Below are 25747 nucleotides of genomic sequence, written 5' to 3' on the forward strand. Positions count from 1 at the left end.
GTTTCAGGTATACAATATAATTATTCAGCAATTCTATATAATAATCAGTGCTCATTGTAAGTGTACGCTTAATCCCCATCACCTATTTCACCCAGCACATTCTTCTCTATAGTTAAGAGTCTATTTCTTCATTTGTCTCTTCCTTTGTTCATTTGTTCTGTTTCTTAAATTCTACCATGAAGGAAATCATATGGTATTTGTCTTTCTCTGACTTATTTTATTTGGTATTATATTCTCTAGCTCCAACTAGGTTATTGAAAATGGCAAGATTTCATTCTTTTTAATGGCTGAGTAATATTCCATTGTATATATATACCACGCCTTATTTATCTGTTCATCTATCAATGGATATTTGGACTGCTTCCATACTTTGGCTATTGTAATCTATCCACTTTTATTAATTTAAAAACTATTTCCTGAATCCATTGATGCCAGGCACTGTGGGCATAGGCAGATAAACAGGAAAAAATGTAGGCAAAGAAAAAAACACACAGTGAACAAATATAAAGTGGGAAAAGAGAAGTAATATACGTGATGACAAATGCCTTTACTATTTGTCCTTAGTGTGGGTGGAGAGAAAAACTCATGAAACACCAAAAAGCCCTCCAAATAGTTAAAATTCATAGGAGCCCATGGCTTATTAACATACATCAGAAGCACCGTCTAAGTCTTAAATTCTGATCATTTAGCTAGAAGCTAATGCTAGGAACAGCAAGATTATCTTGAAATGTTCTTGATGAATGCATTATCTTTTCATTCTACAAAAATGAAAGAAAGGGAAATAACTTAAGATGAAATCAAATGAGAACTGGCACAATAGACAGTTATGGCTCCTCAGGAAGAAAAAGAGAGATGCTATCTGTCTTGTAAAGATATTTTAGACAACTTTCGAGAAGTGGGCTACGTACAACTAACTTGCTCTATTGATTATGCTGGATTGGATATATAGCACTCTCAGGGGGTTAAGACAGATATGAACATTAAAACTGTTTTATGGGAAAGTTACTGTCTGTATGTAATAGGCTGCTTTAAATATTAACTTTCTATATTCATATTTTAATATCCAAAAGACAGTCTATTTTACAGATAAGTGACCTGTAAATTTCCATCACAAAAAAATAAATACTCACTACTGAATTTATTTTCTGGAAGAACAAAATTCAAAAGAAGACTTTTGGAGAAAAAAAAAAAAACCCACGTATTTGGTTAAAAATTAATGGTGAAGGAGAAAAAAGTTTTTTCTTCAACAAGGTATCCAAGATAAATGTAAAATGAACAACTGCAGCAAAGAAGGACATGTGGCTAATGTGGGGCTTTTGTTTAATTACGTTTTAAATTTTTCTGGTAATTACAGATTCATACGTATTTGTAAGAGATAATACCATGGTCCTGTGTTCCCTTTGCCCAGTTCCCCAAGAGGGTAACATCTGGCAAAACCATAGTTCAATGATATGAGTGTTCTTCATTTAAAAAAAAAAATGTTTTTTGGAATGCCAACAGTTTACTCAGAAGCAAATGATACATTTTAATAATAAAAAAGACCAGTGAGAAGCATTGTTTTTCTACTATTATATTAGCAAATACAGAGAAGACCAACTTAAAAAAATGGATTTACTTCCAACTATGGGTTCTTACAAGCCCACAAATATACACCCATAATACTTGTCAAGGCTTTTAAAAAAGTACTTGAGAAGGGTGCAATAGGGGTCGGGAATTAGGTATTTTGAAAAGGCTCTTCAAGGATTTTCGATGTTTCCCTCCAGCTGACTCTGAATATAGGTCGACTGAGGAACTTCAGGTTTTCTGGGCCATGGCTCTAGGGTGTGGGGAGCTTTTCTTGTAGATTGACTAATAGTAGTGAAGAACATGGCCTCTGATTTTTGAGAGTTGGTTGTGGGTCCTTTTTCCCCAATGAAGAATTTCATTCTTTCTCTGCCTCTTCTTTGAATCTTGGCTTCTTCTGTGGGCCTTTACGTGGGATATTGGGCTGTGCAGCTTTTAAGGTTGCCAAACCTGAGAAGCCCTTTGTCTTTGCACGAGCTATGTTGGGACCAGGACTGAACTTTGGAGACCACTGTGGCATGTTTTTGCATCTGTATGTTCTCTTTCCTGGCCCCTCTCCCCTGGTACCACCAAAAGGGATTTCTTCTTTGGACATTTGTAGCACTTGGTGCTTTTCCCCTGCTGGCCACTTTCATCTCATACTCTGAGGTCTCCTCCTTCATCAATCCAGATTTCTTCACTGGAACACCACTAGCTCATCTTTAGTTAACGCTGATAATATGTATGTTTTCCTAAACTAATGTTATCCAGGATACCTATCGATACTATTCATAATGAATATTATCAATCCTCACCCTTAATTTAGACACAGCCCCCTGCACTATATGTATACTGTTGTTCAGTTGAATTGGTATCATCCATGCATAATACACAAAGCAACTGAATCTTCATTTCTCCAAAATACTGGAAAATTTATGAACTCCTTTGGCATTTTAAGAACTACAGAATGACACAACTTCCTAAGTTTGTGCTTATTAAGAAAAAAAAAAAGACAAAGGAAACAAGGAAAAACAGCACAGGGTGATTTCTCCACCCAGGTTTCTAAATGACCATAAACTGAAACTTAAGAGAATGAAAAGTCAATTCCATGTTCTTGTTTAAAATTGCATATATGTGATTGTCACACTTTTGTAAACAGTCCTATAGAATCATCTTAAATTATCTGAGATATAATTTAGGATGCTGTCATGAATTTTACAGTAGTAAGTACAGTTTGAGAAGTAATGGGGATATATTTTTGTTTCTCAGAAAGGTACGCTTCTGAAATTTCTGAGACACGTGCTCATATTTGGATGGCTGTGCTCTAAAACCAGGCGCACACACTCACAGATATGCAACAAGTTGTGGATCACTCCAGGAAGTCAGTGCAGTGACAGAGATTGATAATCGGCTTCTGGAAGACCAAGGTCATGAATCAACTTGCATTGAGTGAACCCCACACTCATCTAAAACCTGTCATTGGAGATACCATGCTGAAAGCTGTCACTGAAACGTGTTATCTTTGCAGAAGGCTGTCAAGCGTTGCAAGTCAAGTAGAAAACTGCATCAGAGAGCCCAACGAATTGCCTTTGGCAGGCTTCTGGCACATGGCACTGAGGTGGCACTCAACTCCAAGATCTGATTACACCCAGTATGGGCAATGCTCCTGTCTACCACATGCAGATTGTCAGAGGAGTTAATATTCTCATCACGGTTCTCCAAAGCAATGGAAATAAAACCAGGACCACTGGTAAAGAAATCCTGAATTTTAACAATAAATATACAATCTAAATTGAGGGACAGAGGTAGGAGTGAAATAGTGTGTACAGACTACTGTATCAGTCACACATTTTTCTAAGCTACCCTAATGGATGACTCAAAGTACAGGAGAGAGTCTACGAGGCAAGAAGAACTGATTACAAAAATATTATGAAGAACCCAAAGCCAGGAATCACCAAGCTGAGTGAGAAGCAATTCCATGAATAAACCAGGCCAACCAAAATCAATCAGCCATGAATAATCTCAGACAAATGCTTATTTAGAGAAAGAAAATGGATCCTCCCAAAGTTACACATGCAGCCACTTAGGTTAAAAGAAAAGGAAACTCTGGGGCACCTGAGTGGTGCAGTTGGTTGAGCACTTACTCTTGATATCCTCTTGGGTCTTAATCTTGGGGCTAGCCTCATGTCTGGCTCAACACTTAAAGTGGAGTCTACTTGGGTTTCTCTCTCCCCCTCCTTTTGCCCTCCACCATTTTCCAAGTTCTGTCTCTCTTTCAAAAATAAATTTAAAAAAATAAAAAAAAGAAAGAAAAGGCAACACTATGATCTACAATAAAAATGAAACCAAAGGACTGATAGTGAAGTCATTTTAGCCCAGTGTGGGTGCTATGGCCAGGAAAGGCTCTTGAAAGGTATTACTAAGAGTGGTTTGTAGTGACATCCTTGGTTACAAAGGAATCCTTTCAAAAGAGAGAGAGAGAGAGAGAGAGAGAGAGAGAGAACACGAAAGCAAGCTTGTTTTAATGGGTTGTAATTATAAGAGTTAAAAAATAAAATACTAAAAATATATTTAGTACCAATAAAAATCCATGTAGGACTATGCAGATATATAACACACATGTGTTTATTTTCAAATCAGACAATGGGGCACAGCAAGGCACTCTCTAATTCCATGGACCATCTGAAACTGATAATTACACAGTACTGATTAAGAAGAGAGGCAGCCCTTGGTATTAGCAATGGTGAAAATACACTATTCTGTATTCATAAATTTCAAATGACAAGTGACAGTGATAGTGGTAAAAAGAAGTAGGAGAATCAAGTTGCTGGCCTGATATACTAAAGGATGAGAAAGCGTTCCTCTGTGCTCATATATAATAGGAAATATTAAAGCAAAAACTCAAGGAAGGTAAGAATTTTACTAGCATTTGTCCATTTGGCACAGAGCTGTCCAATAGGACGTTTTGTAATGATAGAATGCACTCTGTTTGTGCTGTCTCCACATGGTAACTGTTGGCCATATGTGGCTACTAAGCATTTGAAATGCAGCTAATACAATATTACTTATGATCTACAAATTCAATGCAATCCCTATCAAAATTCTAATGGCATTTTCCACAGAAATAGCAAGATCAATCCTAAAATTCCTATAGAACTAAAAAAGGACAATGAATAGCCAAAGTAACCCTGATAAAGAAGAATGAAACTGGATGCATTTCAAACTAATCTATGTTACAAAGCTATAGTAACCAAAACAGTATGATACTGGCATCAAAAGAGACACAGACCAATGAACGGAATCTAGAGATCAAAAATAAGTATTATATAATCAACTAATATTTGACATGAGAGCCAAGAACATTCAATGGAAAAGTCTAGTCTGTGTCTTCAATAAATGGTGCTGGGAAAATGAAATATTCACATGCTAAGGAATGAAAGTGGACTCCTTTCTTACATCACTCACAAAAATTAATTTGAAATGAATTAAACACTTAAATGAAAGATCTGAAACAATACAACTCCTAGAAGAAAACATGGGAAAAAAGCTCCTAGACATCAGTCTTAGTGACATAACACAAAAGTAAGAAAAGCAAAAACAAACAAGTGAGACCACATTGAATCAAAAGCTTCTTTCTCCACAGCAAAACAAACAATTTTAAAAATGAAAATGCAATTTATTAAATAGGAAAAAAATTTTGCAAATTATACATGTGATAAAGATTTTAATAACCCAAAATACTTAAAGAACTCTGGAACTCAGTAGCAAAAGACAACAATAACAAAAGTACACTTAAAAAATCCAAAGAAAACAAAACAACTAAATAACACAGGTTAAAAGTTGGCAATAATGAGTATTTTCCAAATACACACAAAAGGCTAAGAGGTAGATACATGGAACGTGCTCAACGTGACTAATCATAGGGAAATGCAAATCAAAACCACAATGAGATATCATCTCACACTTGTTAGAATGGCTATTATCAAGAAGACAAGAGACAAAAAGTATTGGTGAGGATGCAGAGAAAAGGGAAGTCTTGTCCACTGTTAGCAGGAATATAAATTGGTGCAGCTGCTCTAGAAAAGAGTAGAACAGTTCTGTGAAACACTAAAAATAGAACTACCATATGATCTAGCAATTCTACTTCTGGGTATATGTCCAAAGGAATGAAATCACTATCTTGAAGAGATATCTACACCCCCATGTTCATTGCAGCATTATTCACAACAGTCATAGAAACAACCTAAGCACCTATTGACTGATAACCATATGAAGAAAATATATATTGGAATATTATTCAGCCCTAAAAATGAAAGAAATCCTACCATTTATGACAATATGGATGGACCTTATGGACAATGCACTCAGTAAAGTAAGTCAGAGAAAGACAAATACTATATGTCCTCACTTATATATGGAATCTAAAAACACTGAACTTTAGAAACAGAGAATAGAATGGTGAATGGTGACTGCCAGGGACTGAAGATGTAGTAAATGGGAAGATGTGATCAAAGGATATAAACAAGCACTATAAGAGAAGTTCTGGGGACATACATCATGGTGACTATAATCAACAATACTTTATTGCATACTTCAAAGCTGCTAAAAAAGTATGTCTTAAATGTTCTCACCAAAAGAAAGGAAAGAAGGGAGGGAGGTTGGGAGGGACGGAAGTGGAGGAAGGATGTAAGGAGATGGGAGCGTTAACTAATCTAATTATAGTAATCACTAGGCAATATATACATGTATCTAATCATCCATTGTAAACATTAAACTTACATAATGTTAAATAAAAGTCAAGTTACTTTCCCCCCACAAAAAAACCCACAAAGATCTGAATATGTATCCTCTGCTTTCAAACACTGCACATAGACAACCTAACAAAGTCGGGGAGGGGGGTGGAGAACAAAAAAGATATGTGGCTATTACAACTGAGGGAGTGAACATTAATCTTACTCACTCAATTGTTAAATTTAAATAGCCACATGTGGCTAGTGGCCACCATAATGAGCAGAGCAGGTTTCTAAAAGTCCATTCTACATACACGTTACATATATTGATTCACTAAATACTTACAACCCTATGAGGCTGATATTATATTATTAGGCACCTTTCCTGTATTTCTAAAATCTGAGGCACAGAGTGGTTAAATAATTTGCTCCAAGTCGCACAACTAGTAGAGCAAGTGGCTAGTTCTCAACCAAGAGCTGATTCCAAAAATCTCATTCATCTCTATATTCTTTATAGCAACATGTACTATTTAAGGAGCCAATCACGGGTAAGGTAAATACTAGAATCATTCAAAAATATTTCACATTGATGTGTTAACTAGTAAAGTCATAGTCTACCTGTTTTCCCTGTGTTTTTCATCCAGGTTTTGTTAGAAGACTCATTGTCGAAGCCATCAAGTTGCAGCTCCTGGTACTCTTCGCCAACCCGTGCATGCTGGTCTAAAATGTCTATGGGAGACTGGTGACGGCCCCCGCAGCTGACACTAGATGTGACCCAGTGCTCAGGACCATACGCACCTGTTAAAAGAAAATAATACTTCAATCTTCATGACTCAAGGGCTCAGGATGGAATGAACAGGACATATGAAAGCAAGCATTGCATCTCTGAAGGTGCATTCTCCCCCATGTTCCCACTCCAAAGATGTTAGTCCATTGAAAACTAAGGAACTAAGAATTTGCCTGGTATGGCAAGAAGAATTTAAGAAAAGACATGTTCCTTAAGATAATTTTTCTTCTTGATTTGTAATCAAACATTTGCTATTTTATCTGTAATCAGATTAAGGAAGCGGAGCAGAAGGGCTGTCAGAGTTGTTCACATTTCTAAAAAATTCTAAATAAGTCTTCCAAAATAAGCAAAGCACTTATTCACAAGAAAACACCTTCCTCTGTTTTGCATGTTTTGCAGTTACCAATGGTATACCAAACACAACTTTCCTATTAGCTCCTAGGAGTCTGTGAACTGGAAAAAGAAAAAAATAAAAATTAAAGGAAACATAATATGGGATGAGAGCAATTACAAATAATGGGGCAATGAGGCAGGGTTTTCCTTTGGTTAATTGTGGAAGATTTTTCAGTTTGGCCAGAATTTATAAATTTCTGTATTCAGAGACTTAACCTCGTCTTCTCAATCTATCTTTGGCATAGGGGATGGGGTATAAGGGTAACTTCAGATTGAATGCAGCATTCATATTAAATACAGGCTTTGTGGGGGATATATGGAGTGGAAAAAAAGAGAACGCGACTATTGTGCAGAATGCTACTGGGTACCAATCAAGCATGGGCAGAGAAAACATACTGCACCTGTTTGTCTGCACTACTGGGAAGTGAAATAATCTGGGGGTGAGGTCTATTAAATTGAACAAGCTCTGAGATTTTTCTGCATCCAGCCTTGAACCTTCTTGACATGACAAGGCAACAGTAGCCCATTGAAAGGAAACATCCTTTGCTAGAAAAATTAACATATTATCTCTTTTAAAGAATCAGGTAAGTCTAAACCTTACAATTTTTAGGTTTCCCAGTCAATGAAGTATAATATATGTATACACCTACATGTACATATACATGGAGTCCTAAGTTCTATAGCTTTAAAATTTCTTCATATATCAGAAAGAAGAGGATGGATGGCCAATGTGATCTGAAAGACCAACCCACCCATCATTTTCATACCACACGCCATACCTAGCCTCATGTGCTGGGAGGAACAGAGACACTGGTAGTCTCCCTTCTACTGAATACAAGCCCACACACCTGTGCCCAACCCACTGCCACAATCACATAGGCCATGAATGTCCCTAACCCCGTAAGTCAATATAGCTCAAAGCTGATATAAACAATGGTCCCATGGGGGGGAAAAAAAAAGACAACCACAGAACATCTTTTCAGTCACAGTAATGGAAGCTTCAAGGCTGCAAGAGCAATTGATGGGACTCCCTAAAAGTGATGCATATTCTTGCTATCTGGCAAATAACTTGGCGTCTTTCTAGGACTGGGTCATTTTCCCTAATTCTCATCCCAAACACTAAGATAAAAGACAGTATCAGAAAGAACATGCTCACTGCTTGGCAAAGGTTTAGCAACCTCAGGGCACTTTTCAAAATCATTTACAAGCGACATAAGGCTTTCTAGAAAAAGTTAACATCATCATTTTCTTGACTGTAAGACTCCTTACGAAAGGAAGAAACATCAAGGGCTTTTCACTCATGTTTCTTCACCTCTTGGTCAAATTCCCTAAAACTCTGATGAGTCATAAAGGAACAGAGTGTGCATTTGCATATATTCTAGCCAAGCTTTATTTCCATCTTGTATCATTACATTTGACAGAAAAAAGGAAAGGAAAGGAGACATAAGGAAAAGCTCCAATTTTCCTTGCATTCCTTAAATTTTCTTCCAAATAAATAAAGTGATTGCTAATGTGTCTCATGGGCCTATATGTTCAAATTATGGAAACTAATATTTTAATATCATGTGTGCACATGTGTCTGTGTGTAAAGACTTTTAGAAACTCACTAGTACGATAAAATTATAGTCGATAGGGAAAAAATGCATGGTAAAATAAATCCAAACATGTATGACTCCAAAAAATAAGAATGCTAGCAATCATTTGTAAAAACATGGACATCTGATAATTATCCTACTAATAAAGAAAAGTACTCTGCAACCTCTGAAAAGTACTTGCCATTCATATTATTTCTCAAAATCTTCTAGGCATGGGTGAAATATAATTTAGCACTCTATAAAAATATAATCAGGGTTTGTACCAGTGGGATTCATTTATTCGCCGGTAACAATCTGAAGATTTAAACCGACTACATGCTTGCTTTCACACTTCTACCCAATGTACATTCAAGTGCAATTTTAATTGAAACTGATCTTCCACTTCAGATTTTAAATTAATTTTTCTTTGGAGTGCTGCATGCTCCAGACACCCTTGCCTTGCAAAAACCCCTATGTCATTAGTGGAGGAAATAGAAGACTTTTCTAGCTTGGAGGTATTGATTACCTATTCTCACATCGAAATGCCATCACCATTCCACACTGTATAAATCTCTTCAGTGTTAAGACACTTTATAAAGAACCAAGAATCGTATCATTAATCATTTTCAGCTGTACAATCCAACAGTCTTGAATGCTTTGTTTTTCAGAACTTTGAATAAATGCTTTTAAGTAAAAAACATGATGCTAAATAAAGACCGTGGTTAACTTAAACCTAGTTTTGGGGTGAAAAGCCATCACCAAGAAGCCTTCACCCCTCAGTTATGACATTATCCGTCTAAAATAAGATGGAGGGGGATCCCTGAGTGGCTCAGTGGCTTAGTGCCTGCCTTCAGCCCAGGGCGTGATCCTGGAGTCCCGGGATCGAGTCCTGCGTTGGGCTCTCTGCATGAAGCCTGCTTCTCCCTCCTCCTGTGTCTCTGCCTCTCTCTCATTCTCTCTGTGTGTCTTTCATGAATAAATACATTTAAAATAAAATAAAATAAGATGGAAAAGTCATTTGCACTTGAGTATCCCCTTACTGACTCTTCCTTAGAATGAGCTGGCTATGTGCAGCTGGCAGCTGGACCCATTTTCGACAGCTCACCAGCTCTGACACAGCAATCTAATATACCAGGCTACCTTCCCAGAGAGGACAGGGTGGAGCACGGGGGTAGAAACCAGAGGGCAGGTGGGCTGCCAAAAGTAATTTGCCATTCACCTGTTGAGTCCTGTAGGAATGAGGTCTCAATGGAGACATTCTGCTACCATATTTGCAGCGAGAGACTGTGGACACTGGCAGTGGAATCTCAATCTGTGATGAAAAATATTTTCTTTTTTTTTTTAATTTTGTTTATTTATTCATGAGAGACAAAGAGAGAAGCAGAGACATAGCATAAGGAGAGGGAGAAGAAGGCTCCTGCAGGGAACCCAAAGTAGGACTCAATCTCAGGACCCCAGCATCACGCCTTGAGACCAAAGGCAGATGCTCAACTACTGAGCCACCCAGGCATCCCTAAAATATATTTTCGTTTTAATGAATTCAGTGAATGCATTTGAAATTCCTGCCTAAAGGTGTTGTTTTTTTCTTTCTTTTTTTTTTTTTTTTCCTGCTTAAATGTTTGATGTCTGTGTAAATACACCCTTGCCAGTGAGGTATACACAAGGCTCATGTACCATCCTGGCAATGGGTGCCTGTTTTCCTTGGGACATCCTATCCTCATGTCATTTGTCATTCATTCCTTAACATCTGTCTTCTTCATTAGTTCATGACTCTCTGAGAAGAGGTTCCTTCTCTGGCTCATTCAGCTTTATTCCTATTGCCTAGCACAAGGTCCTACCGAAAGCGTGTTGCTGATACATATTTTTCGGCACAAATAAATGAATTAAAAGATGAGCCTAAAGATTTGCATAGTCCTGTTTTCTAATGACACTACGGCGGTATCTTGGTTTGAATTTTACACTTCTACACTTCTAGACTTCCTCCTAAGTCTTCCTGACTCCCTTGGTCTCAAGAGTCAGGATATCAACCTCCTTTCTTTCATCAATAATATGTTAAATTAGTCTGAATGAGGATATGGTAAAATAAGCTGCAGGTATATGATGTGCTTGATGTAATCTGTGTGCAAATTTAACAGGCCCACCAAAAGCAATTACGTGTTCTTTAGAGAAAGGAATGTGACAGAACTTTGCTTTCAACACCTTTAGTGAAACATGATTATTTTTAAGGTTCTTATTTTTTCTATGCTTTTTATTAAAAAAAAAAAAAGATTTTTGGGACTCCTGGGTGGCTCAGCAGATGAGCATCTGCCTTCAGCTCAGGGCCTGATCCCCAAGTCCCAGGATGAAGTCCCACATCAGGGTTCCTGCATTGAGTCTGCTTCTCCCTCTGCCTATGTCTCTGCCTCTTTCTGTGTCTCTCATGAATAAATAAATAAGTAAAATCTTAAAAAAAGATTTTCATTTATTTATATATTTGAGAGAGAGAGAGAGAGAGAGATCAAAAGCAAGGGGGAAGGGCAGAGGGAGCAGCAGACTTCTCACTGAGCGAGGAGCCCCATGAGAGATTCGATCCCAGGACTCTGAGATCAATGCCTGAGCCAAAGGCAGATGCTTAACCAACTGAGCCACTCAGCTGCCGCTCTTTTCTTCTATGCTTTAACAGAGTTCTCTATTTAAAGAAAGCCAATTAAAGACAAAGAAAAATAGTCTCATTAATGAATTCATCACTGTAGACACCTCAATATGGAATTGACACTTGCGCAGTTCTAGGCACAGTGCTATGTTATGGGTGCCAGCAGGTGGAGGTGCCGCAGTTCCCGTGGGGTTCCCTTAGAAAACTGAAGCTACCAGTGGCTCAGTCAATTCAAATGTCTGATGGGAAAAATTAGTGGTGTCTACATCAAAAAATAGTTTTGAGGATTATATGAGACAAAAAATGGAAAGTACTTTTAAAAATGCCCAACAATGAAAACTCAGTAAATGGCTACTCTTGTTGCCACTGCTATTGTGTTATAAAAACATGTAGTGAGCCCTCAAGAACTTGACTATCTAATGGAAGAAACAAATTTTCAGTGTAATCAATCAATGGCTCAGGGGGCGGTCAATGCAGGTGTCCATTTTGTGATATACAAATAGAGAGAAGGAGCCCTCACCTCCCCAAGGGCAGGACTTTGAAGGTGACCTTTCAGGGAAGTCATTCCTCGAAATGCTGAGAATTGTAATGGGCGCTGGTGCTTCCCATTTGCAGAGGACAAGAGTCAAAAGTACAGATGATCATCTGGGAAGTGGAGTCTAATCACAGGACTAGCTAGAACTTAGTACCTAGCTTTCAAAGAGAAAAAAAAAATAAAAAATAAAAAATAAAAAAAGGAGCAACTTCCCAGTGGAGAAGACTGGAAATCCCACCTTAACCAAACAGTGACAATTACCATCACCTGTTATGCCAAGGACCACCATCATGTACATCTTGATAAAGGTCATAAGAAAAGTACATCCCTCTGTGGAATTCTTTCTAAAAATCCTCTGTCTAATCATGAGGAAAACATCAAACAAACCCAAACTGAAGAACAGTATGAAACAGTTGGCTGATACTCCTCAAAAATGTCAAGGTCACAAAAAAACCAAGACTTAAAATCTGTCACAGACCAAAGAAAACTAAAGAGTGGTGACCAAACCAAACCAAACAAAAAGCATGTTGATATTCTAGACTGAGTGATGGAAGCAAACTGAGTGATGGAAATCAGCAGGGGAACTCATGAACTCTGAATGAAGTAGAGTCAGTTAATAATAACTGACCCATGTTTATTTCCTGGTAGTTCTTCCATCTATAGGGTCCTTCTGTGGTTCATTTGACGAGATGAAGAAATATTTATTAAACTGCTCAGAAGCCAAAGAAAACCTAAATTTTGCGAATACCCAGATTTTATTGGATTTGCTGTTATATATTTGGGGGCAGGTCTATGGCCTAACAGACCAAGAAGAGGGGCACTGATTTATAGATAATGCTGGGATTGCTACTGTAACCTCTCTGCAGAAAGGAATTTCCACTCAGCAAAACCAAAGAGAGACACTGGTTTGAAGAAGACACAGTAAGCTTGTGGGTGATATTTCATTATTTAAGGTTAAATAAAAACATTGTAAAGTTGGAGAAATTCACCTTTAAAAACTATAGCTAAGGAAGAACATTATTAGCCGAATTTACGGCTCATTTGTGCATTAAACGAACCCACTTCCATCTCTCTGGTGTACCACTAACAAGCCACTGTATTTTTCTCATTTTTAGATGCTACAAATTCAGTAGGCTAGCATAAGGAAGACATATTTTTACAGTAAGGTGAATAAATCACACAAGTGGACTTTAATTCCAATTGGCCTGTTGAAGGCAGACATAATTCCCCACTTGATAATAATGGCAAATACTGTAAATCTGGGCTCACCTCTGAGATTCCACTTCAAAATCAGTGTTTCTTCAAGGCAGATTTAACCCGAAGAACTTGACTGACATACATAAATTTTGGACCAAAACTAAGTTATTGTGTTCAAAGAAAATATAAATAAAAATCGGGGAGAAACACCTAACTTTGACTCCCACTTCCAGCAAATTTACTTGAAAAGTCCAATATGAACAGACACAAATGTTTAGCAATATGACTTTTCAACAATATAAGTAAACTATCTCCTTTAATTATAGTTCATTACTAATATCTGACTTGAGAAAGATAAAAGTACTATTTTTAGAGCATATAAATCATACTTCTGTATAAAAGTGAGCAATTTCAACTATCTATATATGATCTGTGTTCCAAACAATGATTTCCTTAAATACCTAAGAGATTCTTTGCAGAAAATAAGCATACACCTTGAATTTATTTTACCATAATATATCCAAATAACGGTTTCTGTTCACTAATGAAAAGCCATTAAAAATAATGAATTCTGTCTAAATCTAATTAAAAACAAAACTAATATACATGTTATGTGCTGTTTCTAGTCAAATATGCTTATTAATGCCTCCCTCAAGGAACTTATATTAAAAGTATTACCTGAATCCAGGCTTATAACCCTGCATCTTGTTGTCTACTTTTAACCAACAGCAACACTCCAAAAATATTAGTATTCATTTTTTTACCTAATATTATAATTAATGCTTTTTCTCCCAAATCTAAAACACAACTTAAAACTATTCCATTTTTTAATTAAAAAGCTTTATGGGGTTTAGCTTGTGATTCTTTTGCATTCTCCACTACCAGGAACTTAATTACCTTTTGTGCATTTATTGCCGTATATATGAAAAAAGGAAAAAGTGCTAAAAAGCATTCATATTGCTCGTCTCCAGAGTTTTCATTTATTATGCATGCATAATTATGAAGTTGTTCGATTATTTATAGGAATGTTCTAATCTTTAAACCAGTTCAGAAAATGTAAATTTTCCTTCCAGATAATAAAATAGTTGGGTAAATTTTTTGTTTTTAAATTTTAGGAATAAAAACTTCGTTCCTCCATTTCACATCAATGGTGTATTTTTAAGGTAATATCAATAAGTAACCATAATACCAGAAACAACATCAGATAATAACACCAGACATGGAAACTACTTCTTCTCTTCTCTTCTCTTCTCTTCTCTTCTCTTCTCTTCTCTTCTCTTCTCTTCTCTTCTCTTCTCTTCTCTTTCTCTTCTCTTCTCCTCTTCCTTCCTTCCTTTCTTTCTTTCTTTCTTTCTTTCTTTCTTTCTTTCTTTCTTTCTTTCTTTTTCTTCTTTCTTTTTTAGATTTTATTTATTTATTCATGGGAGACAGAGAAAGTCAGAGGTATAGGCAGAGGGAGAAGCAGGCTCCTTGCAGAGAGCCTGATGCTGGACTCAATCCCAGGACCCTGGGATCACAACTTGAGCCAAAGGAGGATGCTCAACACTAAATGCCTCTCTTCTCTCTTTAATACCAACTGTTATTCACTTTTTTCATAAGATCTCTATCTTTGGACTGAATATTGAAACTATTTTTAGGTAAAATAGGAAACAACACAAATTTCTAAATCGAGGTCCTCAGTTCTAATCTTGAGGCTGAAGATCTCACTGGAGCCCATTATATTGTCCTTAAAAATGAGTGTATTGTGGGGCACCTGGGTGGCTTAGTCGGTTAAGCCTCTGCCTTAAGCTCAGGTCATGATTTCAAGGTGCAGAGACTGACTGGGCTTTTGGGATCCCTGCTCAGCAGGTAATTTGCTTCTCCCTTTCCTTCTGCCCCTCCCCCTGTTTGTGAGTTCCTTCTCTCTCTCTCTCTCTCTCTGCCCCTCTCATAAGTAAATATAATCTTTTTTTTTTTTTTTTTAAAGAGGGTATTGCTTAGAGAAACGATTCCAGGAATGACTACCTAGGAGTTCTGAGCCACAAAATTCAGGCTTTACAGAGTCTCATCAGGATTGGGTGATGGAGGGCAGCCCTGGTGGTGCAGTGGTTTAGCGCCACCTGCAGCCTGGGATTTGATCCTGGGGGACCCTGGATCAAGTCCCATGTCGGGCTCCCTGCATGGAGCCTGCTTCTCCCTCGGCCTGTGCCTCTGCCTCTCTCTCTCTCTGTGTCTCTATGAATAAATAAATAAATAAAATCTTAAAGAAAAAAAAAAAGGATTGGGTGATTGATTAGTGACGTCTGCATGAGTATGTGGGATGACAGCAGTAAAACAGACACACTAGGGGCAGGTATGCAATTCAGACTAGAGGATTCTGGCCCTTCAAAGACAAAGTCTGCAACAAGGCATGTTTAGATGTACCTGGTATTAAAAAATTGTATCTTTCAAGTGGAATCAACCTCATGTGGCCAAAATTCCTATTAATAATTGAGATAGCTTATGTACTCAAAATCTAATGAATATTGTTTAAAGTTGGCCAACTTCATTTCTTGTTTCTTGTAGATACAACAAGGAATTGGGGGGATCCCCGGATTGCTCAGCGGTTTAGTGCCTGCCTTCGGCCCAGGGCGTGGTCCTGGAGTCCTGGGATTGAGTCCCACGTTGGGCTCCCTGCATGGAGCCTGCTTCTTTCTGCCTATGTCTCTGCTTCTCTCTCTCTCTCTCTCTCTCATTGTCTCTCATGAATAAATAAGTAAAATCTTTAAATAATTAACAAGGAACTGTTTACAAAAAGTATCTGAACTATTAACAACAAGAAAAAAACAAAAAAACAAAAATCACAATTCTTGGGGATCCCTGGGTGGCTCAGCGGTTTAGTGCCTGCCTTTGGCCCAGGGTGCGATCCTGGAGTCTTGGGATCGAGTCTCACGTTAGGCTCCCGGCATGGAGCCTGCTTCTCCCTCCTCCTGTGTCTCTGCCTCTCTCTCTATGTCTATCAAAAAAAAAAAAAAAAACTTAAAAAAAAAATACAATTCTTACTAGCCAATGCCAAACATCTAAGGTATTTATAATCTATAGGAAGTTTGCTCCAGACCTGAAGCCTTCAACCTTCAGATCAACAACGTCTTCAACCAGTCAATACTCTTCACGTGACAAAGATCTTTTAGAATTCTGATTGCATCCACAGAACTTAACATAATCATCCAAGCACTAAAATGGTCACATGATATAGTGGAAAGAGCACTGGGTAATGCAATAGCCATCTGAGTTCTAGATCTAAGATGGCCAATAAGTTCTAAGTCGCATGTTAGCTCCAAATGACTGTAGGATTACTTATCAGTAAAGACCAGATCAGTTAGCAATGCCTGTCAAGAGCACCAGAGAGGCAGGTGGTGACAGCCTGCCACCAAATTGCGTTTTCATTCCAGTCTCAATTCTGGAAGGTGGACTTCGATGTAGCGGCAGTCAAGTCATAAAATGATTTCCTTACACACAAACTGTAAGATTGTATCGGATTACCACTAAAACTTGTAAGAGTTTAATACATCTGGAAGAATGAACGAGTCATACAAAATATTTGTTAATAGCCTAGCCAAAACTCACCCTTGCTGAACACATTCCTACAGGTGGCCACAGGGATGTGAAAAGTACTGAATAAGTTATTACACATAGGGCATATCCAACAGTACTTGGCACATAGTAACTGCTCAATAAACATGATTATTTAGACTTTCTTGTGGAAATTACATTCAAATCCTAAATTCTGGAAAGCCTGACCCTGTTTCTGGCTCTGGAAATAATGTCTGATTGGTATTTGGCCATCAGTTTAATTTTATCCCCCTTAACAAGTAATTGGCTTGGGAAAGGGTGTTAACCGAGGACTAAGCCAATTAGCGCATGGAATTTCCCTGGTCAGAGGGAATGTTTTAGGTTGGTATGACAAAAAATAAGGCTCCAGAGCCTGAGGGAAAACACCCTCCCCCCAGAATGTGAATGAACAAGAGGAAGGGAGCAGACTGGACTGGAACCAAAGGGAAATCAACCAGAGGCCAAACCTGACAAGTACTGAGACAGGAGGAAAAAGAAGGAGGAGGGGATGAAAGGGAGATTAAGGAAGGAATGGAGAGGGAAGGGAGGAAGCAAGGAAGGAAAGAAGGAGGGAAGGAAGGAAGCCAGCTTGATCAAACCATTCCTGAAATTTAAATTCCATCTCTAGACTTTTCAGTTTTATATATGTTTTTGTGTATAAAACAGTTTGAGTAGGGGCTTTCTGCTCTTTGTGACTTAAAAATACAGGATAGAATCAGAATATTTGTCCAAAGAGACCAAAAACTAAATTATTCAACGCTTTTTCTACATTCATCACTAAGGTGAAAATGTCTAATTATAATGATAAAAATGGACTATATATAAGGATAACAACTCCTGAGTCCCCTTCCTTCCTATGTTTCTAGCTATCCTCTGTCCTTGTAGGAGAGGGATAAACCTGAATAAGAGTTTAAAGATCTCATTTAGACAAAAGGCCAGGGAATAAACTCTGAAGTCCTTTGCTGTCCGTTCTTCCTCTTGATAACGGAGGGGTTAGGGGTAAGAGTCCCTGAAAGCCTTCATGGGAATGGCTGCCTCTCACCAAAGGCTTATGCCTCAGACACAAGCCACAGCACAAGTCATCAGGTAGGGATGACCCATCCGGGTGACCACGCTTTATTCCCATAGTTCGCAGTCCCATCCCGTGAACTGACAGTTGAGGTCTGGCTCAGACAAGACTGGGATTTCCTGTCTTAGTCTGGAGGGCCTTTTTCTCACCATGACTCCTGAATGCCAGCATCACACTCCACATGCTCAGGAGAAATCTCCATCACAAGTAGGAAGAGGGAAATAGCCCAGAGTTTGCTGTTTGGGAGGGCTAACAGACTATGTAACAACCCACAGACACAAGGGCTGAGAGGGAAAGAACAAGAAATTAAAAACAGTTTTATGAGGCACTCACTCAACAGCTGAGGGGCCCGGGGTGGAGGGGGTGTGTGGGACTGGGTGGCGCTTCAGAGGGTGCAGACAGGATGATTAACATGCTTCCTGTGGCAACTATAAAAGGAAGAATGTATGCTCTAAAATGTATTAACTATTAAACACTATCTGGGGGAATGTCTAGACATAAAGCAACACATTTATGAGGTAAAGCCAAAACAACATGACGGATCCTGTGTCTCTGTCACACTGCGAACAGCTCACTGTAACTCGTATTTTTCTCTATTTCAATAAATTTATACTGTAAGTAACTTCCAATAAAGGGAATCAAGAAGGAAAATTAAAAGGATTTAACAGAAGTGACAGTGACAAAAAGAACGTCAACAACTCCACCTCCCCCAGTCAGAGGAGTCTTCGCTAGCCTATCTGAACTAGCAGTCCCATCCAAATTCCATTTCCTAACCTTGTTCACTTCTCTTCCTTATATATAGTCCATGAGAAAATAAGCTCCATGATGTCAGGTATTTGTCAGGTATTTTGTTCATAAGGTATACAGAAGGTACTCAATAAATAAATATCTTTTTAAAAGGGCAAGGATCAGTGATGGGAGAACAGAGGACTAGCTGAGGGTAGCACATTGACACGTCCTTGAAACAGGCAAAGGGACATTCTTCTATGGACTCAACTGCCTGGACGTTAATACCTTACTAAGGGCAAAATGCAATCTTAGCCCGACATCCAGGATCCTGTAAGCCTACTTTAAACATGTAAAAATTCCTTTAGAAATTTCCTCCAAGATATGTGTTGGCAATCATTCTCCAAGCACATGGCCCACCGATATATATATATCTGAAGGGTCTCATGACTCAGGTTTTATTAGACGGTAATAAGTGACCCTTTCCCAACAATAGCTAGCCCTCCTCAAGGTCCTGGAAACCTTGCTTCCAAAATTCCTTAGAGAGTACACTATCACCAATCCCTTCCCAATTCCCAGGCATATAATCAGCGACTCCTCACAGTCCAGAGTAGCAGCTCTTCCAGTGCATGTGTCCTGTCCATGTGCTTTAATAAAACCACCATTTTGCACCAAAGATCTCTCAAGAATTCTTTCTTTGTCATCAGTTCGGACCTCACCCCACCAGATTTCACCTATATTCCAAAACTTCGACAATTAGGTTGAGGCACTCACCAAAACCTCAGCTATCAAGTTACGTAACATTTTAATGTAATATTACGAAGTTTAAAATGTATGCCAGGCATTGTGATGACAAGTTTCGACATCTTATCTTCTTTGATCCTTTCAACAACTTGTGTCAAGTCATGTGCTAGTTTCCCCCATTTCAAAGATAAAGAAATTGAGGCATAGGAGCTAGGAAACTTGACCTCACATAGTAAATGACAGACTAAAGAGTTAATTCCAGATCTATGTGACTATGCACCATACACTACAAGGGTTTGCAAAGTATGGCATGTGGGCCACCAGGTGGCCAGGTTTTTTTGTTGTGTTTTGTTTTGTTTTGTTTGAAGATTTTACTTATTTATTCATGGGAGACACAGAGAGAGAGGCACAGGCACAGGCAGAGGGAGAAGCAGGCTCCATGTCAGGGAGCCGGATGTGGGACTGGATCTGGGGACTCCGGGATCAAAGGCTCAACCACTGAGCAACCCAGGCATCCCTCCCACCAGTTATTTTTGTAAATAGTTTTATTGGAACATAGCCACATTTATTCATTACATATTAACTATGGCTTTTTTTTGTGCTCTAATACCAGAGTTGAATAGTTGTGAAAAAGACAACAAAACCTACAATATTTACCATCTAACCTTCTGTTTATAAGATGAAAGAACTGGCAATCATGCAAATATCAATCAATGGAGGCTTGCTAAGGAAACTACAGTCATTGCCTAATCCTATTCAATGGTTCAAAAGCAGATAATCTTACTAGAGGATAAATTCCAAATGGATCCAAGACTTAAACATTTAAAATAAAGAAATAAAACCACAAGAACCACTTGTGGGGAAATGTGGAGCAGGAAAAACATTTCCACATATCATGTATAACCCCAAAGTCAGAAAAATTGATAAAAGTTGATAAAATAATATGGTTTCAGTCATATGTGGAATATAAGAAATATAAAAAGGAACATAAGGGAAGGAGGGGAAACTAAGTGGGGAAAAATTAGAGAGGAAGACAAACCATGAGAGACTCCTAATTCTAAAAAACAAAGAGTTGCAGAAGGGGAGGTGGGTTGGGGGGATGGGGTAACCAGGTGATGGACAATAAGGAGGGCACCTAATGGGATGAGCACTGGGTGTTATATGTTGGCAAACTGATTTTAAATTTTTTTTTAAAAAGTAAATATTTTTAAAAGTTGATAAAATAGAATATATTATAGAAATATTTAATTTGATTCCAGAAAGTACCATAAGTAACATCAAAAGATGAATAATCATCAAAAACTTTTGCCATTCATGTCACAAAAGGGAAAATTCTTGAGTATGTATCTTCTTTAGTAAACCAAGATTCTAGATATCAATAACCTTAAAACCCCATATGAAAACGGGCAGAGGATATGAACCAATGATTTTTTAAAAAGGAAATACAAATGGACACTTAATGTAGGAAAAGTTGCTGTGCCTCATTAATAATGAGAAATACAAATTAAAACTTTATAGATGCATTCTTTCACCTATTAAATTAGTAAACATTAAGATGTTTGATTACACACTGTTAGCAAGGATGTATACAAATAAGCACTTTGATATAGGCCTACTGAAAGATTAACATAATACTTATCAAAGAAAATTTGGCAATAACAATTAAAACAAGAAATGCGTGCTCCTTTGACCCTGGTGTTAATTCAACAGATATATTTGCATTTGTACAAGGTTAAGGTTAGTCATGGCAGCGTTGTTGGTATTATGCAAGATTGGAAACCAGAAACACATCCATTACCAAAGGGCTAGTTAACTAAAACTAGAAAATCAATTGCAATGAATAGAGAGGAATGAGAGATAAAGAAGAAAAAGGCAGCTCTTGGATCTAAAATGGTAAAACTTCCAAGTTACTTTTTTTTTTTACATAAACTCATGATCTACTAACTGAGCCAACCAAGTGTCCCCCAAATGACTTTTTTTAGTGATAAAACTGACGTACATTATAATCATGTTACCAATTTTGTTTTAAAAATGTGAACATATATATATTTATATATATATAAATATATATATATAATACTTGCTGTATGTACATGAAATGCCTTCAGAAGCATATTAAAGAAGTCATAACACTAGTAAACGAGGAAGAAATAGAGATGGGAGATTTTTCATTTCTTTAAAATGTAGGAAGATATTTATTTTGAGACCATATGCAGTACTTTTGTAATTGACAACACCAACAAAAAACTTCTGAGATCTAGACCTCCGAATATTCTCGGTGGACTCTGGAACTCCTGAGGTCTTAATACATTATGGCATGCACTCTCAAGAGGGCAATATTGCCCCAGTGAGTGAAAGTTTGTTGTTGGGGGCAGAATGTTACTCTTTTTAGCTTTAAAGCACAGATATACATAGAAGCCATAATCACATGTACAGCCTATGTCTACCTATGACATTAAAATTTCATGGGCTAGGTGTGATTAAGGACAAAAATTTCTAAAAGGATCCCTGGAGGAAGGGGGCAATGTTAGAAAACAAGTAAAAATAGAAAATAGAGCAAATAGAAAACAAAACAGAAAATAGAAAAGCGTCCATTTAAGAATAAAAAGTACTATGCAAGTATGTGGACAGAAAAGATCCTTGGATCTTTTTCCTATGATGGATAGGTCAGATCCTTATTAAAGCAGATTTTCTATCTTTAAATGATACAACTATAAAAAGAGCCAATATTATTGAGAAGTCATCATGTTCCTCACCATTACTTGCTGTGGCTATGCAAGCCCTGAAATTGTGCTTTGAATAGTCCATACAACTTGTCCATATGGCCGCATTACCTCTTGCTTCTCTTTTAGATCATATTTAATTTTCACCCATCATTCCTGCCTCTCAGGAGCTGAGGAGATCCTGATTTTGTCATCTAATCTCAGAACTCTGCCTCCTGCCACCTTGCCAATTCGCAAATTTAATAAATACATCTCGTCTGTCAAGTTGTTGATAAAAATACTCAAAAGGCCAGAGCCAAAGATAGAACTTTCCATCATTACAGTGGTGCATTATCCAGAATTCCCTGGGAAGAGTTTTTCAATCTACTATGAATCATGATTTCTCCATCTCAACTAGGAGAATATCAAGAGATACTCTGTCAAAGCTCTCTCTGAAATCCAGATACCTATATTGGTTGTACTTGAAAATCTACTAATGTTTTCTACACACTGCTGAGCTTAAAACAGGTAGTAACAAGGATCCTCTCTTGTAGAACATTAGAACATATGATGGCAGGACACACTTGAACTTCCTCACCCTTGTTACCCACATTTGGCAGTGCAAACATTGGATAAATAAGGTTGCATGATATAAACAGGGCATACAAGGGGAATATCAAAAAAGAGTAAATCAGGAAAAACACAGAAAAGGCCAGCTCCCTTGTTTTTCATTCTGTCAAAAATGTGTGATCAAAATAAAATGTTTGATGAGAAATTTCAAAAATCTTAAGAACCACCATTATATTTTTAAGAATGAAATTGATCATTGATGAAGAATAAACAAATGCAATTGTAAGAATCATAGATGTGAGTTAACTATATCAATGGCAAAGGCTGCGGTTACCATAAAAAAAAGCATCCTATAGAACAATACCAATGATTTTACTTGTAAGTGAACTATAATTTCATGTCAGGATTGAAGTGGCAAGATTGTCGGCCCACTGATGGCCATGGTGATCATGGAAACAGTGGTCCCAAATGCTGAACCAAAGGCAAGTGCTGGAGTTGATGCACTGGAGATGTTCAAAAAGAGTAAAATCCACATTTCTGAGCCTCCAATATCAAGAGTGGGGGTCAAAGAAACTGTGTTTAGGGCAGCCCAGGTGGCTCAGTGGTTTAGCACCGCCTTCGGCCCAGGGTGTGATCTTGGAGACCCAGGATCGAGTCCCATGTCGGGCTTCCCTTCATGGAACCTGCTTCTCCCTCTGCCTGTGTCTCTGCCCCCACCCCCCCACCCCCGTCTCTCGTGAATAAATAAATAAAATCTTAAAAAAAGAAACCGTGTTTAGAGAATAATGAAAAGAGCCATGAGTAGTCCTAAGCCATGACATGGAGTACTGTTTCTAAACATTGTGGTAAATTCTTTACAAGAATCATGTCACCTAATCATCAAGTCCATCATCAGCTGGATCTTCACTAATATCCCTATCATATAGATGATGCATGTGAGGATCACAATGGTCCAAGACCACTTCCCTAGTAAACAGCTTTTAATCTTCCCACTTTACATTCTTTATTTATAGCCTAATATTTAAAGGTCACTGACAATGGAACAAAGTCCCTAGACTATTTTATTCATTCCTGGCAATACTATTCCCATTTTATGGATGAAGCTATCGTGCTTAGAAAGTTACTTTGTATTTAGAACATATGGTTAAGCAAAAAGAGGAACCAATATTCAAACTCAGACACTTAGCTCCAGAGATTCCTGTCTTCCCTTTTAATATTCTGCTATCATAACATTTAAATGGGTAGAGACTTCTGGGTAGTACTGACAGAAACCAAATATGAAAAAAATAAAAAATAAAAAATAAAATAAATAAAAAATAAATAAATAAAAAAGAAACCAAATCTGGAGGTCAATTTCAGCTTGGGTCGCATGGCTAGATCCAAGCTGCTCCATTAAAGGACTGAATGTCTTAGTCAAGGCCATAGATTGAGGAGAATAACCTACTGGTAGCTTTGACATTGGCTCCTCATAATCAGCAAATAAAATTTAAAAAATTATTATCATCAAATTATTGACATTTTCAATAAAACCATGTGCTTCTAGTTGGAGCACAAAGCCAAGTAGGCAAATAAAGGTAAATGAAATGAGTAAGCAAGGGCTTTTGTTGTCTACAAACGGCCATTTACAGGACAGAAGGTCCAATAACTACCATATTAAAAACCAAAAACGCTGCAGAATTAAAACGGAAGAAAAAACCGATGACAAAAATTACATGTACAACTAATTAAAATCATATATCCTTTTGTACTAATAAGAGGGTCTTCCCTACTTGAGGTAACAAAAGGTTTAACAGTATTTTAAAACAATATTAAACAATTGTAAAGAAAACAGTGGTGAGGCAATCACAGTAAATAACTACATTTTGATGAAAAGAAAAAGCTTTGGGACGCCTCAGTGGCTCAGCAATTGAGCGTCTGCCTTTGACTCAGGGGTCCTGGGATCGAATCCCACATCGGGCTCCCCGCGTGGAGCCTGCTTCTCCCTCTGCCTGTGTCTCTGTCTCTCTCTCTCTCTGTCTCTCATGAATAAATAAATAAAATCCTTAAAAGAAAAGAAAAGAAAAGAAAAGAAAAAGCTTTGCTTGAGATGTGGCTGGTGGTGCTGGTTCTGTAATTCTCCCACTAGTTGATTAAGTATCAATACCATGACATATAGCAGGTATAATATTAAGAAAACAAAGCACGATTTTATACTTCTTTGGTGGGACTCCTATACCTGGGACTCCTTAAAGAAAAGAGAAGAGGGATGCCCAAGTGGCTCAGTGGTTGAGCAAATGCCTTTGGCTCAGGGCATGATCCCAGAGTCCTAGGATCAAGTCCCTCATCGGGCTCCCTAGGAGGAGTCTGCTTCTTCCTCTGCCTATGTCTCTGCCTCTCTCTCTCTCTCTCTGTGTCTCTCATGAATAAATAAATAAAATATTAAAAAAAAAAAACAAAAAGAAAAGAGAAGAAACTAAGCACTCTTTAGATAATAAAATGAAGAATGTTATTTGGTGACATACAAAAATAATCGAATTATAAAGAAACTGAAGGACCTATAGCTTGTGAGTAAGCAGGAGATAGAACATACATTTTCTTCTGGGTTCGAGAACTGGAGCACAGGACAAGGCAAGTATATATCGATGCCTGTCTGCCATATTGATGAACTTAGCTGGAATTTTTTTAGTGCAGGCGCTCACATACCAGAGAAAATGCTTAGTGATTTCCAAAACAGTGGGATCCTGGTTGTGAAAAACAAGCTCTCTAATTAGCAAATTAGAAGTCCCTTCCTTGCAGATAAAACTGCTAATGCAGACAAAGCCTCAATATAAAATAATCATATTCAAAGATGCTGGACAAAGAGAAGGGAACATACCCTAATCAGCTTTCATTCTCTTTGTAGCCTTAGTACTCAACTGTAGGACCACTCTTTACTGGGGAATTTAGACCATTCAGATATCAAGATAAGAGAGGTTGTTTTCATTTATTAGCATTAAA

At 37.7% G+C, this 25747-nt stretch overlaps 1 protein-coding gene across 4 annotated transcripts in view; it reads right to left on the bottom strand.

Annotated features, from left to right (window-relative positions):
- PTPRG (protein tyrosine phosphatase receptor type G) overlaps window positions 1-25747 on the bottom strand; it is a 705078-nt gene that overhangs the window by 290204 nt on the left and 389127 nt on the right. For all 4 annotated transcript variants that reach the window (XM_025456409.3, XM_049097815.1, XM_025456410.3 and 1 more), the window contains exon 3: window positions 6891-7070. In XM_025456409.3, coding sequence (XP_025312194.1) covers window positions 6891-7070 — 180 coding nt within the window. The remainder of the gene's footprint in view (window positions 1-6890; window positions 7071-25747) is intronic.

Source organism: Canis lupus, chromosome 20, assembly GCF_003254725.2.
Source record: "Canis lupus dingo isolate Sandy chromosome 20, ASM325472v2, whole genome shotgun sequence".
NCBI lineage: Eukaryota > Metazoa > Chordata > Mammalia > Carnivora > Canidae > Canis > Canis lupus.